General features: G+C 40.2%; 1 protein-coding gene across 9 annotated transcripts in view; it reads left to right on the forward strand.

The window, feature by feature from the left end:
- ALKBH8 (alkB homolog 8, tRNA methyltransferase) overlaps positions 1 to 13,810 on the forward strand; it is a 46,390-nt gene extending 32,580 nt beyond the window's left edge. For all 9 annotated transcript variants that reach the window (XM_014261658.2, XM_088051511.1, XM_088051507.1 and 6 more), the window contains 4 exons: positions 2,613 to 2,767; positions 3,595 to 3,860; positions 11,731 to 11,880; positions 13,068 to 13,810. In XM_014261658.2, the coding sequence (XP_014117133.2) occupies positions 2,613 to 2,767; positions 3,595 to 3,860; positions 11,731 to 11,880; positions 13,068 to 13,634 (1,138 nt within the window). In that variant the 3' untranslated portion in view covers positions 13,635 to 13,810. The remainder of the gene's footprint in view (positions 1 to 2,612; positions 2,768 to 3,594; positions 3,861 to 11,730; positions 11,881 to 13,067) is intronic.
- Positions 13,811 to 19,964: the final 6,154 nt, after the last annotated feature.

Here is a 19,964-nt window from a genome sequence, read left to right on the forward strand (position 1 = left end):
GTTTTTCTATATATTTTAAAAGCAGTAGTGTGTCAAGATAGTCAACTGGAGTAAGCTTTGCATCATACCACTGGAATGTCATATTGTAACCAAAATTAAAATCATCCAGCAAGAAGTTGTAACTAATTCACTTGCATACATAATGTCAAAATGTATTTAATAATATCTGTGGTGCCTTTTATCTACACTTCAGAAGTTAAATTATAAAAGCACAAGAGTCAGTTTTGAAATTAATCTGGAGATGTCTTCAGTGTGTACGCTTGGATGCCAAGGAATTAGAGACTTTGTTTTGACCCCATTAACAAAGTGCACAGGGAAAGCATTTTTGTTCAGTTCTCTGGGAAAGAGAAACACATGGTTTAGAAATAAGCTGTGCAATGTCATTGAGGAGGATGAAAGATGTATTCTCTTTTTGACTTGTTGGTGCAAGTAAAATTCTGACTTTTCTGATGAAGTTCATTAGTGATGTATTTCATATTTGGTTGGATAACCTGGCAAAACTCCATTATTGGCACTGCAATACTAAAACCACTCTGTGCCAAGCAAGAGGGTGTGCAGCATTTTATTTTTGGCGTTGGGAATTCAAATAGTAATAGTAATGTGTCGTGGTTTTAAACCAGTAATTAAAAAAAATTACTTATTTCTTGCTGTGAGATATGGATTAGAACAAGAGCAAAACAGGCTTAAAACTTAAAAGGAATAAAGACAGTTTATTAACAAACTACAAGAATAAGAACACAGAATAAACTTCCAGAAAACCCTTTTATCTCTCACTACTTGACCATTTCTTTGTACATATGATAACATAGAGACAAAAAAAAATTAGAACTTTGGTGGTCAAAACCAGTCCCAATTCTTGCTAGAGTCTTTTCATCAGTCTTTGTAGAGAAACAGAAGTTTCCTTCTGCCAATCTATGGAGTTTCTCACAAGAAAACTATTTTTGTTATAGTTTTTTATTTCTCTAATGCCAGCTGCCCGGAAATCTGTCATCAGAGCTCACTCCTCCCATTTCACATCACTCTGAGGTGTGTATGGGCCATGAGTCTAGGGATGTCATTTTAAGGATGAGTTATTCAAAGGCAGAAGTCCTCTTCATCTGTCTCTGTGAGCCTTCCTGGAAAACAGTTTTCTCATTGCCCCCCAAGGCTTCAAAATCTCCACTCTACCCATTTCCAGCAACTCACAGTATCACAATTACTCTCTCTTTTTCTCAGAAGTCCACACTTTGAACACTTTATTCCTCCCAATACTCTAGTCATGAATTAAAGGAGTCTTTTTAAACTACTATTGTCCATCTCCATAGCTTTAACAGAAAGCTACTTCAGCTGTAAAGCACCTTCTTATTCTCTCTTTCCCATTTAAACTTAACTCTTTTCCTCACTGTTTTTGGTAGTTTTATGATGTCTTTTTCATGCTGATTGTCTCTCTCGTTCTCTGTCTTTCTGAGAAAAGGAGTAATCTGTACATTTTATCCAGGTAGTAAAAGAATTAAAAGCTTTAGAAAGCTGCAAGAGTTCATGGTATCAGGTTTCAGTCCAGCAGCAGAGACTGAAAACCAAACCAGGCTGCCAGCTCTGCTTTCCTTTCCTCCCCCCACCCCTTCCCTCTCATCCTCTGTGGCCTTGTCCGGCCGAAGAAGGTGGGGGGGGGAGGGGGAATGGAGGAGGCTACCACAGAGCCTTGTTACCTTCTCAGAAGCCAGAAACAAAAGAGGACAAGAGACTTCTGACTGTACATCTTAAGGGGGTGTTTACAAGTTGACTTAACTTTTTAATGGTCAAGCCTGCTGTCCATTGTAGAAATGACTGATAATTGGTCAGGAGGAAAAACTCCCATCAGCCACCAGCAGCTTCAACTTCCTTAACTCTCAAAGCTGTCTTAAAGGTAAAGCTACCCCATGACATAATGAAAGGAAGTGTGAGAGAGGAGCAAAACCCAAGACAAAGAGAGACAAGTGATGTACAGTGCAGTTGTTCACCACCCACTGACTGATGCCCAGCCCATCCTACACTGGGACTACAGTTCCTACACTGGGCAGGATGCTCTATGGTGTGGAGTATCCCTCTGGCCAGTTTGGGTCAGCTGTCCTGGCCATCCTACCTCCCAGCTTCTTGTGCCCTCCTCATTGGCAGAGCATGGGAAACTGAGAAGTCCTCACTTAGAGTAAGCACTACTGAGAAACAACTGCAACATCAGTGTGCTACCAACATTGTTCTTGTACTAAATCCAAATCACAGCACTGCTGCTGTTAGCACAGATGCTTAGAAGAAAAGTAACTCTATCCCAGCCAAAACCAGGACAAAAATAAATATATTAAAAATAAATATATAAAAAAGTACTAGGCAAATAAACAAACTTCATGGAAAAAAATGGAGGGAGGGAAGGGAAATGTAATTACATACAATTAAACAACACTTTAATTCATTTCATTAGTTTGTGTCATCTCTCTCTGAAATTGAATAACATGAAATCTGAGATTCAGAAGTATGTTAAATAGAATGCTGTAATCACAGTTCTCTCAGAGCGTAAGGATTGCCTTCTTACAAAGACTGATTGGGTTTTTTCTGATGCAAATTGAATTATTCCTTTATTTTGTGTTGCTTTATTTTAGAATCACACCCCGAAAATATGATGTTATTCAAGCATCAGAACTTGGGCACAAAGTTAGAACAATCACTGCTGATGTTGGAGATTTAACATTAAATCGAAGGGAAACAAGGACGTCATTTACATTCAGGAAAGTGAGGAGAAGCCCTTGCAATTGCAGTAAGTGCCTTGAGGCAACCTATGAGTCAAAATTGTCATTTATAACCAATAGGAAGATTTTTTTGTTTTGAACAAATAATTAGATTCCTTTGGGTAGCTTTGGCAGTCATCATAGCTATTCCTGGACGGTTCATAGCATACTGTATGGGTTGAATTGGTTGCATTCATGTGGTTGCTGGAGTTTCTCTATACAGGAGGGCATTTGGCTTGCTCTAGAGCCAGGCAAGTAATCTGGAGTCTTGTGTTTCATTGGCATTTAAAGTGCTTAATAATGCAACAAAATAGAAATAACTACTATTCAAGTTTTTTCCTCAGTTTTGATCGTTTGTTTGCTGTTTTTTTTTGAGAGGGCCTGTAATTTTGAGAAAGTAGGTACATTAGAGAAGGAGAAGCAGTCATATCTGCTGTGACAGAGCCATGCAAAGTGCCTTAGGGCAGTAGAGATAATAATAGACAGGTGGCTCTATAATTACATGGAATTGAAGTCCATTTATGCCCTTAGAATAGAATTTCAAAGGCTGAATTGTAATGATGTTGTGCTCTTTGGCATTGGGGGCACTATCTCAGTTTTGAGAACATAAACATCATTAACATGGCAGATTAATGATCACTACAAACAGCCTCTGGTACATGTGGGCTGGTTACTTATTTTCAGGTCATCAAACACTTCTGTAGTTTGACCTGCATTTCAGTTTTTAAAAGGTAAAAGAGGAATGAAGCATTTTTTACATTTTAATATTTCACTTTTAATTTAATTTTACAAAGTGAGCTTAATCAATGAGGAATTGCTTAAAAAATTAATATTTTGTTTCTGTTGCTGTATCTAGTTTACCCATCTGTCTGTGACAGCCAGAAAGGACAGCAGAGACCAGCACAACCTTCATTTCCCCAGGATGAGAGGGAGGCCTCAAAGCTGGAACAAGAATATGTACACAAGGTGTATGAGGAGATTGCCACACACTTCAGCAGTACCAGGCATAGCCCATGGCCCCGAATCGTAGAGTTTCTCAGGTCCCTGCCAACAGGTTCAATAGTGGCTGATATTGGTTGTGGTAACGGGAAGTACCTTGGCATCAAGGAGGATTTGTACATGGTAAGTAGTAGCTACTGTCATTTGGTTTTGCTGGTTGTGGTGTTTATTCTGATGTGCACTTGCAGCATCCTGGAGGTTCAGGTTGGCATTGGAAGAATGCTGAGAACAGAAAGCTATTTCCTGATCCAAGATCAATTACCAATTGTCTTAAGTTTCCACATGTATTCATTATGTGCATTACCTTTTTCTTTTTTTCAAAGCCACTTCTACTTTTTAATTCAAAATACATTAAGAAAAATAGTAATGGGTGAAGCAGATAGGAAAATAGTAATGAATGGTTTAGCCTTTTTTGTCATTGTTGTTGAATAAATTTATTAAATGGTTAGGCAATTAGAAAGCTTGCAACAAAATTTTCATTTGTTTGGTGGGTGAGTGAAATCTCCATGGGAAACACTATTTTTCATGACCTCTTCAGTTCCCAGTGGCCTGGTGACACATCTCGTTTGTGAATTATGTCATGTTTGTCTGTCCCACCTCTGGCCCTGTGCACAGGCTCAGTAAATATGGCAACATAAAATTCACAGGGAGATCTCAACTTTGGTACAGATTTCTGGCCTTTCACTCCCTTTTCTTCACTTTTAGACAGCTTTGATGTAATTCCTGCTCATTTTCTCTCTTTTCACTGTCACACAGTCTGTACTTAGTCTGGTTTTATACTTCTCTCTCTTTTTATCAGGGAGAGATGAAGTGTATGTATATATATATATATATATATTTATATATATATAGTGTGTGTGTGTATATATATATATATAGTGTATATATATAGTGTATATATATAAAAAAATATGAACCAAGAGATAGCTTTCATTGCAAATTTTTAAAAGACCTTTTTTGGGGAAATAAAAAACAGTCAAATGTGCCATTGTTTTAACCCAAAAGAAATCTTAGAGAAGTGTGTGTTATGGTATCTGTTCTCTCCTGTTCCAGGATTGTCTGATTCTTTCACCTGTTTGTCCTGTGAAACACTCTGAAATGCATCAGACTTGAAAACTTCTATGTAGGGCAAAGCGTTAATTATTGATAATAAAACTTGGAGTTGTTTGTCTGTTTCAGGAGTTTCTGTCCTGTTACTTAAATTCAGCTAAAAATGATAAGTTGTTATTTACAATGCTGTTTGTGTTAGTAAATTATCTCCCTTATTGTTGTTATAGACTAGATCAACATCAACCAATTAATAAGTAGGCATCTTCATGCCTGACCGCTGTTGCCTAATTATTAATTTCAGTATATTTCAGTCCTTTAGTCTTTCAGTCCTGACTCCTACAAGAAAAATCAAACCTAACTAGAGAGGAGAAACATTTATCAGGGTATCATGAAGGTCAGCTGGTCCTAGAATGGATATGGTAAATTGCAGTTGTGGAAGTTTGTGGTAGACTTTCAAAGTTAAATTAATGCAAGATTCTGTGTTCAGAAATTGCCAGCACCAGTCTGTTTTCTGGAGCCCACAGTTAACCAGCTAAGGACAGGAATGATCTTACGTTGGCTGGCAGTCAAAGGAAAGCCAGCTCCTCTCCTCTGTTGCTTTAGGGGTTACTTAATTTCATATATATCTGCAGGAGAAATAAAAAACATGAAAAATAACAGTGAAAGGGAGGAAACTATTAAAGAAGCAGTTGAAACAGTTGAAAAACAAAATCTGGGAATTGCTTCATTCAGTTGGCCTCCCTTGACATTTTATTTTCCACTGGTGACAACTAGTGGTTCTTAGATGGAGATAGACTCTAGACTTTGCATTTGGTTGTTTTCATCTACAAGTCAACACAGAGCCTCAGGAGGATGGATTTGACTCCTTTTTTCTACCAGATTTATTTTTCTGTAGCAGCCAAAGTGTGGTTAAAGAAAACCCTGTGTATATTGTGTTTACAGGTGTTTTTAAACTTTTGACAAGGTAAAAGTGCTGTTAATTCCATCTGCCATGGTCTAGTCATGGAACTGAGGGTGAGGAATTACAGAATGTTTTATGTATTAGGTGCATTCTTGGGCTAAAGGGAGTGCTCTCTAGATGCAGGACATCACTTTTCTCCCTCATTTATTCCTCTTTAGTTGGAGGCATAAAATCCAGGCATAAACTTAGTAAATTCTACGTCTCTTTTTTTCTCTCCAGTGTAATGGAGCCCTTAACCTTTAGTGCTACTTTCCCACGTCCTGTTGGGAAAGTAGCACTAAAGCAGTGCTGTGAAATTAGGAGATGTGTAGGGATTGGGTAAAGCACTGTTGGCACAGCTCTGTAGCTTGGGGTGTTTTGACTCAGAAGTACTGAAAACCTGAGGCAAGCATTTCCTGAAGGCAAGCAATATGCTTTACAGGTCGCTGTGTACTTTTATGCTTTAAGTAGCAATGCTAATGGTAGATGACTGGTAAAGTAGCTCTCTTGATGGTTTTAATCTTCAGGTACTGTCTGAAAATGTCTCCACTGTGGTCTGTGCTATTGTAGTTGCTTCAGTTTCTCTGGATGATTACATGCGGCCTCAGCTACTTGAGTATCCTGTGTGAAAACAAAATGCACGAGTCCATCTGTACTCAGCAGTGCTGTCATGGCTGCATTATTCTGACACAGTGAGAGAGCAGCAATTCCATGGCAAACAAAGTCAGATTAAGGAGATGGAATCCACGTCTGATGCAGCTAGCATATAGGCTGGAGAAAGGTTGAATTTAACAGAATTTCAGATCACATTTTCTATCTTGCCCACCTTGTTACGTTTAAATGAGTGCAAAAAAGAGACGCTGTTTTAGTGTTGTTTTTCACAATTCTCTCCCCACCCAATCTCATTTGGGGGAAGTATTTTAACAGATTTTATTTAGATGCTTTCAAGCTTAATATTCATATCTGTAAGCAGAGCTTTTATTTTTATGGAACAATGTGTTTCAGCCTTAGCCATTCCCCCGATTACCACAAGGGTTTGATTGATGTTATTGCAATGATCTCATTAACTTCTATGCACTTCTGCTTTGTCTCCTTGTTTCCAGCGTTCAGGTAGGTGTGGTGATGTATAAGTCTCTGCAGGAATGTTCAGAATCCCCACAGGGCTACAGCGTGAATGAAAAGTCATTGACATCTTTCAAATTTGTGGTTTACATTTTTAATTGAACTGATAAATTGGTGGGAAATTCAGTGGCAAATAACTGAAACTGCCATAGGATAGATATGTTTTCTTTTTGTATAAAGAAATTACTCTACTTGGCAGAGTACTGATGATAGCAAAAAAAATGTGGCAACAGAGGAGCCAAAATGATTTGCTTTAATGCAGACATTTGTATTCCTCTTGTGTGTGTCATTCAGAGGTAACTGGTAACACAGTTTATATTTCACAAGACTTTGTAAGACCCACTTTTGCTCTGAGATTTGCACCTCTGTTTTCTGCATTACTGTCCCAAACTGTGATCTACTAGAATTATATAAAATTTTGATTTTTCCAGGGTGTGGGGAGGAGAGAGAGTGAATGTTTACTGTGGTATGGTTGCATAAATTTGGGTGGGTTTTAGTTGCACTGGGTTTGTACGGATTGGGAATAGATTCCCTTCCCAAGGACTTTTTAGTAGTGGGTAAAAGCAGGAGGGACAAAACCGATTAGTAAAGGTATACCTGGAATGAGTTCACCCTGTCTTAGCAATTGAAGACAGATGAACCTTTCCTGCCCTTTTCTCTCTCTTATTCGTAGTGAGTAGGAGTCATTGAATGGGTGAGAGATCTGCAAAGAGAGCTCAGAAGGAACTGGGCAAGAGCAGCACAAAACTAGAATGAAAACTGAATTGCTCAACTTGGTCCTCTTTCTTTGTCACTGGGAAATGAACTCCAGGTCTTAGGCATAGCACTTTGCTTTCACAGATACCCTGACTATATACAATGCAAATCAAAACACTACATGAAAGGAATGCTGAAAGCCTTCCTCGGCTTGAATTGTTTGCTGGAATGTAATTTGGTTTCTTGAGCTTCTCATGCTGTTAGTTATAGCTGAGGCGTTTCTCTGGAGAGCGACATAATTCCATTCAGTGGTTGGATTTCAGAATTAGATGTGGTTTTGTTCATCACTTCGTAATGTGCTGAATAAATTAGGTTCCCAGATACTTAAATGAACTAAATCTACCAGGCTGAGTTAGTTATAATGAGATAATGTAGAAAGAAAACACATAGTTGTGGGTAACCTCAATCTGTCTTTCCCTATCTTTTTTTTCAGTGTGCAAGAGGGTTTATCTTTTGTAGATTTGCAGCATTATTACAAAGCAAGCGATTTATTAGTGTCTTTTGCCCCCTAATGATCTATACCAAACCACTGCATTAAACAGATTTTATAAAATCTACTTTAGCTACTCCTTGGTGTAAAGGTGGAAGTGAAGGTGCATGGGAACATGAAGGAGCAGAATAACTGCCTATGTTATCCATTTCCAGGAAGCCAGTATAGAGCTGCTGCAAACTGACAAGTCACAGGTGCTATATTTGTTTCTCCCTCCCTTCTCCTCTTTTATCTTGGCCTTTTTTTATTTTTATTTTTTTTGAGATGTTGATTGTCTAAAGGTTTGCATTATCCAGTGTGGTATGCCAGAATGATGACATACCTTTGCCCCTTTCCTGAGTTTTGTGTTTGTTGGGGTTCTAGTTAGAGTTACAGGCTTCCATACTAATACCTGTCTTAAAGTAAGAGCTGGATGCAGTTAATATTTATCCTTAGACATTGCAAATCAGTGCCTGAAATCCAAGTGGATTTCAGTCGCAGTACCTGTCAGTGGCCACTCTTGAGCTCCTGTGAGCCATTGTTTACATCACAAAAGGTGGTGAAGAGACGGGTGGAGGTACTTTCCAAAAAGGCAGGGATGTGGGAAAGGATGACTGGAGCAAAATCTGAGAAGCCTGAGAAGCCAGCCTCCTTTACGGGAAAAGAGTGGAGCAACTTGCTGAGAGGTGGACTTGCTGGGGTAGACGCAGGTGAATTATCAGCCGTGCTATTTGAGATATATATGAGAAATTGTGGAGTCTGAGCAAGGAATTTTATTCGGAAAGCTAAGGTATAAGAAATGGTTGAGAAGAATCATAGATAATAAGAAATAGAAAGCCTAAAAACATACACATACAGCTTGACTCACCAAGAGATGTACTGGATTCTTTTGGGTTTAGACGCCAGACTAAAAGTACTTATCTGCCTTTCTCCACTCTTCTAGAAGAGATGCCAGCAAAGACCATAAATATCCTGTCCTCAGCATCGAAAATAGAGATATGAACTGGCAAAAATGAAAGCTTTCCAGCTATATTTTGAGATTTGTTTTAAATGTTTTAATTACAGAGAGAGAAACCTGTTCTCAATTAAAACAGTCCTTTCATCACATCAAAACTCTTCTGCATGCTTTAGATTTTAAAAATCAGTTAGTAATGGAATTGGGAAAAGTTGAGTTTGGGATCTCCGCCCCTTACTGTAAATGTTTTCTGTACTCATAAAAACCACAGATAGGCTAATTTTCCAGCTGTAAGCTGGTATTACACCATTAAACTTACCTGCTTTTTGCTATCTTATTGTTTTCTAAGTGACTGAAATGAATGTACTTTGGTTGTCAATGAATGTATGTCTCTTGCAAGTTAGAAAATGCAGGAATGTGGCGATTATAATTATTTTGAAATATCGCCTAGCGATAATTCTAGTAAGGATGCTAAAGTTGCCTAGCTTCAGCACCAGGCATCTGTGGTGACTCCCTGTGTTCACCATTTATGCATATATGCATAACACCTATTGTCATGTTTACATTTAAAACCACATAAAGTTTTAGCCTAATATACCTATTTTAGAGCAGCTGTGTGTTTGAAGTGTTCTGTTTCAAGATCTCAATTTTCACTGTGAAACTGTCTTTTTGCTTTGGATGTACATTTGCTTAGAAAGTATGTCAATACAGGTAAACCTGACTTCATAATATTTTATATAATTCAGATGCAAATGAGGACTTTGCAATCTGGCAGTCATGCCTTTGTTCTCATTCCTGTTCTCATTCTCGTTCACTGGATGTCATCAATAATGTACATTGTAGTCTTTTCCAAGGTCATTCTGGGAACAGGGGATTGTGTTCCATTATCCAGCCCATCTTCACTCTAGATGTGGAGGGCCAAAGTAATTCTTTCTGGGAAAGCATACCGTCAGTGGAAGCTGCAAGTGTTCTTCTTCCTCCTTCTGGCAGCAGTGAATTTGGTCCTTTGAGTTCTGTTATTAAGTACTGCAAGCCAATGTCTCAATTGCAGAAGTAGTTAAAGATACTGGTAATGAGGTGTGCAATCACTAACATGCAGGTTGTCAGAGTAATTTAAAGACACTTCAGTTGGCTGCCAGTGTAAAATGATGGGGATTTGTTTGCATTCGAGTAAACAAGTGTTTCCTGTTTTTATTCATAAACAACACAATTCACTCAGTGCTTTAGTAAATGTGAGAGACCAAGGAATGAATGTGAAGAAAGCAATTAACCAAGTTAGGGGGATTGATCTTTTCAGGTCTGTTTATTGCTAATTGGCAGGATAACATGTACATATTCATAGTTTTTGTGGAGGATTATCCTGTATTGTCAGGTTGGCATTTTCACAGCTGTTTCATTTACTTTCGATCAAAAGTCAGGGACCTGAGCAGAAGACAGCTCACTGGTAAGCTTTCAGGAAATAAGACAGGAACAGAATTCTGGTTTTCTTTAAAACTGTGGTGGTAGGCTGCAAGATAAAAAGGATTTAAACAGCTAAAATGAAAAAATATATTGGAAAATAAATATATTTTCATTAATCATTGCATAAGAGATTTTTAATTTTAGTGGTGCTGTTGTCTCTTCTCAGTTAATTAAGCAGGGCCAGTTATTTGCTATTCTTCTTGCATCAAAGATGGTTTAGCATTCTTTCTGTGTCAAATTCAATAAACACTGTCAACAGTAATTATTTAGGATTCTGAACCTGTTCTCTGCTATTTACTTGTTGCTAGTCATTGAAAACAAATAAATTTATTGTTCTCCTACATGCCAGGTTTGATATACAACCTGGTAGCAGGGTGGTGCATGCCTCACCATTTCTTTCAGAAGGTGTCTTGGTCAATTTAGATTTATTGTTTTTATGCAAGCATGTAAAAAACACTTCTAGATGCTGATTTTTCAAAGATGGTAGGTTTTGTTTTACTGCCTTTGATGTGGACTGGGCAGGTGTAGCAGGCTGACCACTGGGTTTAAAAGGGGAAAAATATTAATGTTTTATGAGATATTCTGAAATAGTCCTAGAGTTCACTTCACTGAACTGTACACATCCTTGGAAAATTATGTTTAGCCTAAATTTTTTGTGGATTGTGATACTGAGGGGTAAGAGAAAAAGCATCTGAGCACTTCCTCACTCCGAAATGACAAAACCTGGGTGATGAGTGAAGCTGTATGCCTTACTTTAGTGACGCCACCAAAGTCAAGATAATTGTTCACACTTGTAGATCAGCTTTTGTGAGTTCAGTATTTGGGTACTTCAAATGTTGTCAAGTTACAAATGGCAGTTGAAATGAAAAGAAAATACTCAGGTTAGGTCACCTTTCATTTTGCTCATTGCAAGACACCTTGAAAGAATTTTGAAGAAAAGTTAGGTTGAAACATGGTCTGTCTTAAGCTGGTTTAAAATCAGGGTGCTATAATGAGTTGTCTAATATCCAGTCTTTTATCTTTGTTTTAAGTCAGCATCAGGCTTGTTTTCTTTTTGTCTATACCTGGGAACTATATACTCTTCTTAAGGCTATTTTCTCACACTTGTTTTAATTTTAAACTGTGTTCCCTCAGTAGGAGATTGTGATGACTCTATTACTGTAAGCATCAAATGAAAGTCGTATTCCAGTCTTGTAATTATCCTCTCATGAAAAGCTTAATGAAACACTTTCTCTTCTAGGTTGGCTGTGATCGCAGTAAAAACCTGGTGGATATTTGTGGAGAAAAACATTTCCAGGCATTTGTCTGTGATGCCCTGTCAGTGCCAATCCGCAGTGGCTCTTGTGACGCCTGCATCTCTATTGCTGTAATCCACCACTTCTCAACAGCAGTAAGTCAGCTCTCTCTCTGCTCCACTGTACTGCTGAATTGCTGTGCAGAGCTGCTAATACTACAATACAAGCGAAAACAAAATGGGAAGAAATCCAAGGTTTGCATTTGGTGTAAGCAGTTGTCAGAGCAGAGTTAAGCTGTTGTGCTACTGCTGCTTCTTAGACTTTCTCTTCAAATTCTCCTTCTGCTTCTCAGATGCCCTTGGTCCCCCTGAAGCTTTGGTCCTATGTTTAGGTTTCATTTTTGTGTGCTTGTAATTAATGACACTGGAGAAGGGGCTGCTGATTTGGGAGTCAAGAGATATATTGTTTCCTGGCTCAGATCTTAAACTCTTGGGCAGATCTTGTGATTTTGGGTTTTTTAATTTGTGCATTGGTTGTCCATCTCCAAGCAAAAGGGAGACTACTCACCAGTTTGCTATATCTCTGGGCTGGGCAAGGTTCTCCTGGCAGAAACTGTGTCATGGTAACAAGTTTCTAGATCATCTTAGAGGGGCCCCACAGATTTTTCCATACCAGAAATGCAGTGAATGTTTCCAAATCCAGTAAAAAAAGTAGAAGGAACTCTGTTTTAGAGAAGGCTGACATATCTTCACTTTGTGCCATCAGAGGACCTGTGTTTAAGCTCTAAGTCTGACCCCTTCAATGGCAAACTTAGCCTGTGCATCATCAGGTGTGGTAGATTTGATCTGGGATTTTAAATACTGAATCACCTTCTTGAAAAGGTGTCTGTCTTTTCCAGGGGGGCTGATATGTCCAAGAAATCCTGCTCAGCACAAAACTGTTTTCAAATGGAAGGAGAATAGTAGAATCATCGAGGCTGGAAAAGACCTTTAAGATCGTTAAGTCTCTCTGTTAACCCAGCACTGCCAAGTTCACCACTAAACAGTGTCCCTGAGTGCCACATCTACAGGTCCTTTAAATACCTCCAGGGATAGTGAATCCACTACTGCCCTGGACAGCCTATTCCAGTGCTTGACATGAAGGATGTCTCAATGAAGAAACTGTGTTTAGGAAAGTGTCTTGGCTTGTACACACTGAGGGGCTGTACTATGAATGAAAATAAATAGTGGGGAAAAACACCTTAAAGTTTTCTTGTATCTTGGGTAAGGAGAGATTGCTGCCATTCCATTTTCCTGACTTCTTGTTTATGTACTAGCTTCACACTTTTGCTTTTCCTTTCTAGGAGCGGAGACTGGCTACTATCCGGGAATTAGCTCGGCTTCTAAGACCTGGTGGAACAGCACTCATTTATGTCTGGGCAATGGAACAAGAATACAAAAACCAGAAGTCTAAATACCTTAAGGATAAGAATGGTAGTAAAAACAAAAACAAGGAAATGAATACTGGAACAGCCCAGAGACCACTTAGTGGTCAAGCGCCTGGTAACAGCAGCCAAGACTCAGCATGGTCTGACCAACACCTTAACGACTTGAAGGATGAAAGCTGTGGTGCCAAGCCAGTAACAGACTTCAGACTGCCTGTTCACACTAACAGAACCTCCTTTCACTCTCAAGATTTGCTGGTTCCCTGGCACCTGAAAGGTGGTACTAAAAAGGAGGAAAGTGTTGATACAGAGTTGGTTTCAGGTGGCTCCAAAGAATCGCAAGAACTCAGCCCTGTTTTTCACCGCTATTACCATGTGTTCTGTGAAGGGGAACTGGAAGCTGTGTGCAGATCCCTGGATTGTGTGAAGGTGCAGAAGAGTTATTATGATCAGGGAAACTGGTGTGTGATTCTAGAGAAACTGTAGCCTGTGATGCTTCCTCTACTATCTGTAGATAATATTTTCTTCGGTTTTTTTAGTGAAAGGTATTTTTGAAAGGTATTTTAATGCAGATTGTAGCTGTTTCCTCTTTAAAATAACAGAATAAAGATTGTGTATTGAGTTAATAACAGTGGCTAGCACTGTGTGCATATGTTAACAGAATAAAGGCCAAACTCAGCTACTACCTCTGCAGTGTTTGCTTTACTTCTCTGAATTACAGTGAAGAGGATTAAGTGGGAAAATAGTGCCCATGCAAATCACTAAGGCCAGTGTTAAGCTTTTAAAGACAAAGGGCCTGGTTCTCCCTTCTCTTACACTGTAGCTGCAGTGCTTTCCTTGCAGTCCACAGCTAATTGGAATGGAGCTCTGGGCAGAAAAGGCAGAGCTACATGTTGTGCAAAATTGTGGATCAGGGAGGAGGAAGTGAATGGCATATGAAGCAGTTAAGCTGAATAGTCAGACTGTTGCCTCTGGTTTGGTCTTGCCTAGTTTGGTGTCCATGAGGGGTTACAGATCTCTTTCAGTTTGGAATTTACTCTCTTTGTTGTGGTAATAATGATTTCCTCAAAGGGAACTGGAAAGTTAGTTCGGATACCACAGATGTTTTTCTCATCCTTAACTCTCGAATACCCACAATTCATGCCTTCCATCCCCAGATTTCTGTAGTTCTTCATTGTAGTGTTGTGTGAAAGCTCCTGTAAGGTGTGAGTTCCAGCCCAGCTGGAACAGCCAGACCAGCTCTGCTACACACCCGCATTCCTACGAGTGTGTGTCTCTCTAGCACCAGGACTTGTGGGGGTGGGGGGACCCTGAGATCCCCCAGGGGGAAAAAAGGGAAAAACATTAAAGTGAAGGCAATATTGATGCAGATTTTCTGCTGGGCACTTTCAACCCCTAAATGTTAGCAGGGGAGCAAGTTTTATTTAATGCACTTCAGAAGAGCAAAGGACTGGAGTAGAGGGGAACTGATGGTGGTCTGGCTTACGCAGCCAGCTGTGGCCTACAAGGACTAGTGCAATTTATTTGATACAACTCTTGTGCTACCAAAGGAGTGTGATACCTGGAATGCATTTCTGGAACTAAAATAATGGGCTGACTTTTGTAGGGTGAATGGCTATTGGTGCCTCTGGAAATGAGTGCTGCTAAGCTATGCTGTCATTACCTGTTATATTGATTGATCACCTGTAGTTGTAGCAAGATCTATGGTATTGGCAGGTTGTGCTGCTGTAAATAATGGCATATAAACTGAGGTGCCCATAAATTGTGGGGGTCTTGAGGACAGCTTGGCCTACTCCTGCCTGCCTCCCATGTGCAGGTTAAAGGCTGCTGTGCTGGCAGCCTGCTCACTGTCACCATTTCTCCTAGGCTTCCATCTTGTAATGGAGAAAATCTGAGGGGAACGAGAGCAGTGAGAGCAGAGCTTGCTGCCACCACAATTTACCTGGCCTGCGCTCTGCTTGCTGTCTGCTTGCTGTCTTTGTCTTCCAAAGAGCCCTTGGGAAAGGCATTCTCATTCCTCAACTACACATGCTGTCCATGAAGCAGCAGCCTTGTCATAACTGATTTCTTTCCTTTGGACAACAAAGGAAGCATGTCTGTAGCAGTGAGCCCTCTTGGGCATGTTCAGGGGCTGATTTGCACACAGTTAATATCACATAGCTGGAAACATGTCTTGCATCAAGGCTGAGCTGGCTTCAGTAGTGGGACACAGCATTTGGGTGCTGGAACTCACCCCTTTCCTGGCTGGACTGTGGGACCAGAGCTAGCGTGAACAGCTCCAGGGTGCAGTGCTACACAAAGTCGGGGTGTCACTGGTGAGAAAGGGCAGAGACAGCCTCTGCTGGGTGTCTGTACAGTGACTTAACTCACTAAACTGGGCTCCCTGTTATTTCTGATTATGTGGATTGCATTCATGTAGAACAAAGCAGGAGGACACATCTCTGAAGCTCTGTGTCTGCATGGCCCTGTGTTTGCTGGTGCCTGAGCAGCTGCTGTTTGGTTTGTGCATTGTCTGTAGCTGCATTTTCTTTAAGAATATATGGTTTTCTGGCAAGGAACAATTACTGCTTGAATGTCCTTCTGAAGTACTGCCATATCATGACCTTGTGTGACAAATTAGGAATCAGGTCTGCAGTTGTGCTCGATTATTCAGTGTACTCTTGTTCTGACTGGGGATAGCTCAGAGGTGCTGCCTCCAGATTCTCTGCTGTCTCTGACACAGGGTTAAGCAGTGTTCTAACCTGGGGCTCAAATGCAGCAAGCCTGAATAATTTAATGTGGACTTTATGCAACACAGATCTGTTTTTTTGCAGGCCCTGTGGCCCCTGTAGAGCTTTCCTGCTTTCCCTCTGTTTCCCTGGCAGAGGCAGCATTAGGCAGTGTTTGGTGTCACATTTAGCATTTCTTGCCTTCCAGGCTGATTAACATCATGTTTTGACTACCATATGTATGAATAGGTCAGACTCCCTCTCACCAGGTCTGCAGTGAAGCACCTGGGATGTCTGAGAGAAGAGTCAGATTTTATTGTCAGTCTTAGATGCCATCAGTCTTCCTGCAAGGTATTCCTTTCAGCTGAGTCACAGCAGCTTTTTTGATCCATTTCATGCTCGCTCAGAGCAGAAAGTGTCACTCTAATTGTCCTAGGCAGACCGATGGTGCTGAGTTCCAGTGGGTTCTGGTTCTGGAAGGAGGTTCTGGCATGGGGAACACCAGCTTGGGCAACAGTGCTTGGACAGGCACTCTGGGTTGAACATGCAATACAGAATTCCTTACCAAAGGGGCTTCTCCTGGCACTTCTGAGGGCTGTGAGCCAGAGGATGGTCCCAACAGCACACCATCTCTTCAAAGACAGTAGAAAAGTTAAAAGTACTCTGACATCCTCTGAGGCCTGGAAATGTTATTAAATATTTCTTTGGCTAAAGTCAGAGTGTCTTCAGATGCTCAAAGAGGAGTCAAGTGATGGAGAAAATGACAAGGGAGGAGAGTAGATGTTAACAAAATGTATTGCAGAGGTCTACAACACAGAATTACATGCCACCACAGCTGTCCTCTGCAGTTCTCACTTGCCCCTTTTTACCTCCTGGAAGTGGTAATGAGATGGAACTCTTTAAGGTCAACAGTCGGGTTTAAATATTACAGGATTCTTGGTGCACTGATTTTCATAGTAATTATGTTCCCTTTTTGGCCTTATTGAAATACAAATGTGCTTAAATGGTTATTCATTTGCAGTCTAGAGGAGAAAGGGCAAGCAAAGCTCCATGTGACTATGACCTGTGCTGTGAATGCCAGTGCCTCTCCTATGGCAGTCCCCTGGTGTCCCAGTCATCATCAAAGCGCCTCAATGCACCCAGGACTAGGGAGGTGGGAATTTCTACTCTGGCCCAGATGTGACCCTTGGTTTAGCTCTGGGCACATACTGGCAAACATCTGGTGGTGTGACCAGAAGTGGCTGTGTTGGGGGTCACTGTCCCCCTTGTTCCCAGCCTCCCATTCCAGAGACCACCAAGCCACCCCAGGTCAGGTGCCCCGACCCTGCACTGAGCAGATCTGTACCATGTGTTGCACTGTCCTGCCCTGACAAAACGAGGGCTTCAGAGCATCCCTGGGCTTAAAAGCAAAGGACATGCTGAGGTGATTTCTTGTTTCGGGGAAAAAAATGAAACCTGCAAAACATGGAGGACTTCTGTTACCTTCATAGGGGCTCTTCACACTGATGTCCCGGTCAGCCAAGCCCATGCTAAAATCTCCCCCAGACTTCGGAGAAGCTGGATTTCCCTGGAAGTGCTCAACTTGCCAGGGAGAGGTGTAGGACAGCAGATGGAAAGGAACAATATGCTGATTGCATTGCTTTGCTGAATGAGAGCCACAAAAAGCTGAATGGGGATGACAGTTGCTCTTAAGAGAGCTTGAAGGACTGGCCTTGGCACAGTGAGGAAGAGATGAACTTTTACTCTCTAGTGCCCACCAAAGTCACTCCTCAGCTGGCCAGGGGAGAGAAACTTTAAAGAAAGGCTTATGGATTGGGATATCGTCAGGGATAGATCACTCTCCAATTTACATCATGGGCCAGAGTAGAAAAAGAATAAGTAAAACTAAATCTTAAAAACACCTTCCCCCCACCCAACCCTTCTTCCCAGTCTTAATTTTATTTCTGATCCTCTGACTCCTCCTTGCAGTGACACAGAGAGATGGGGAATGGGGATTAGGGTCACTTCATCACACAGTGTTTCTGCAGCTCCTTCTTGTTCTCATACCAAGATTAGGAATCTTTTTCCTCTCACAGAAGCATTATGTATATGAAACTTCTAATTCATGTAAGTACAAATATGGGTGTCGGATATTCTCTGTATAAAGTGAACATCAATGAGCACGTTTGGGGAACCGTGTGCCAAAAATAAATGTCATGCGGCTGTCACTGCATACAGCAAATGTTCTGAGTTTTGCAGACTATTCCCCTGACAGTACTAGGTGGATGGGGAGCTTTCCCAAACACTTAAATTATGAGAGATTTAGAGTGATAACATTTTCCATACATTCCAAAATTTTCATGTTTACCAGAATTTTAAAAAACCATTTTAATTTAATTTTAAATTTAATTTTAATTTCAGAATTCCAGTTCTGTTACACCTGTAAACATCACAGAAACACTTTGCACTTGCAAAGTAAAAATTACAAAGATTTGGCTAGGAATACTAAAGAAGATTAATAGCCACTGGCTCCAGTGTGCTCTGTTTTGTGTATTCTCCTTGCTGCCACAATTAAGGATTTTTGTCATTATCACTTTCTGTGTGTCACTATGATTTTCTATAATTTATTGTGGAGAAAAGAGGAAAAGACATTTCATTCATTATTACAAATCTGTTTTAGGTGTGTTAATGTGCTTTATATGAAATGGTTATACTGACAACATCAGCATTTGGACCCTAATTTATAATGCAAATAACTTGCTCTGCCTTAACTAATATATGCCCTCTTGGGGCAGAATCAGAATTGCATTGCTTCGTCTAAACTTTCTGGAAGACCATGCCTGCCACCTCAAATGGCTGCAAATGAAACATTTTCTTTCTCTCACCTGCCTCCTTAACAGACATTTGCTCTGGAGATGCTTGTTGAATGCAGACAGATTGTTCCTGTACCTGATGGTGCTCTCATCCACAAATTTCTCAGCCAAGCCACCTCACTGAACTGTAAAAAAAAATGGTGTTGAAGTCTACAACTAAGGTCAACAGCAAGACCCTGGATTGTTTTTATCTGGATGACATAATTGTGTACAGTATTCTTGTCATATTTTCACTTGAGCAAGCCACCACTGGTGTGCAAATACTGTAAAATTCTCAGAAACTACCAGTATTTTAAGCTATTTTAAAGGTATTCTTGTTTAAATTGGATCAGGGACATGGAGAGAGGGCTCTGACATAAAACTCTTCTCTACCCTAAGCAGGTTATAACCTAGGTCATAACCTAAGCAGGTTATGCTTATGCTTTACCATTACAAAACAGCAACCCCAATGACAGTAGTACTTTTTCCTTTGATTTTACAAAAGCAGTGGCAGGAAATTTCCAATTCAAAAGCAAATAAGGTGGAGAGATATATCAGTGCAATATCAGTAATTAATTTTCTCCCTGCAATGCAGCAATGCTCTGTGTTATTACTTGAACATGATGACAAACTTACTTTTGTTAAAAAATTAATGCCCTTTATCTGAAAAAAACTAAAAAGAAAACCAATCTTTGATTACAACCATCAACTATATAACTATATTAGCTGTGTCTTTGTCTTATATTCCTACTGAAATTTAATTAAGAGGAAAACTATTGAACCAAAGCACAAGACAGTAGAATAAATTAATGTGAAATATATATTTTTATAAATGATTTTGTGCTTCTTCATGTGATGTCTTATTTAGACTTTAGATCAAAACTGAAACTGTGATTCCAAGGCCTAGAGAGAGTTTAGAAATTACTAACAATAGTAGTTGATACTGTGTTGCTGAGTCATCCTGTCTCCTCAGATAGTTCATCTTTGATGCCTTATGCAGAGCAGAAGACGAAGCACCACGTTTCTCATCACATTCAGCTGCTCAAACACAGTCCTTAATGTTAGGCTACTCATACACTTGGATGAATTCAAAGCATAAAATTGCAACTAGGAAACTGCTAAAGCACCCATCTCAGGGAGGCAGAGTCCTTTACAATATGCTGCAGCTCTCTGGCAAAAATTCAAGTTACAATCGGGCAATATCTGAAGCTCTGTTAGAACAATTACAGTGAATCCCACGTTCCTGCTATTAGAAGGCAAATCCTGCCTCCAGTTCC

The sequence above is a fragment of the Pseudopodoces humilis genome, chromosome 2 (genome assembly GCF_049639895.1).
Source record: "Pseudopodoces humilis isolate 2021_Gansu_Grassland_sample_001 chromosome 2, ASM4963989v1, whole genome shotgun sequence".
NCBI lineage: Eukaryota > Metazoa > Chordata > Aves > Passeriformes > Paridae > Pseudopodoces > Pseudopodoces humilis.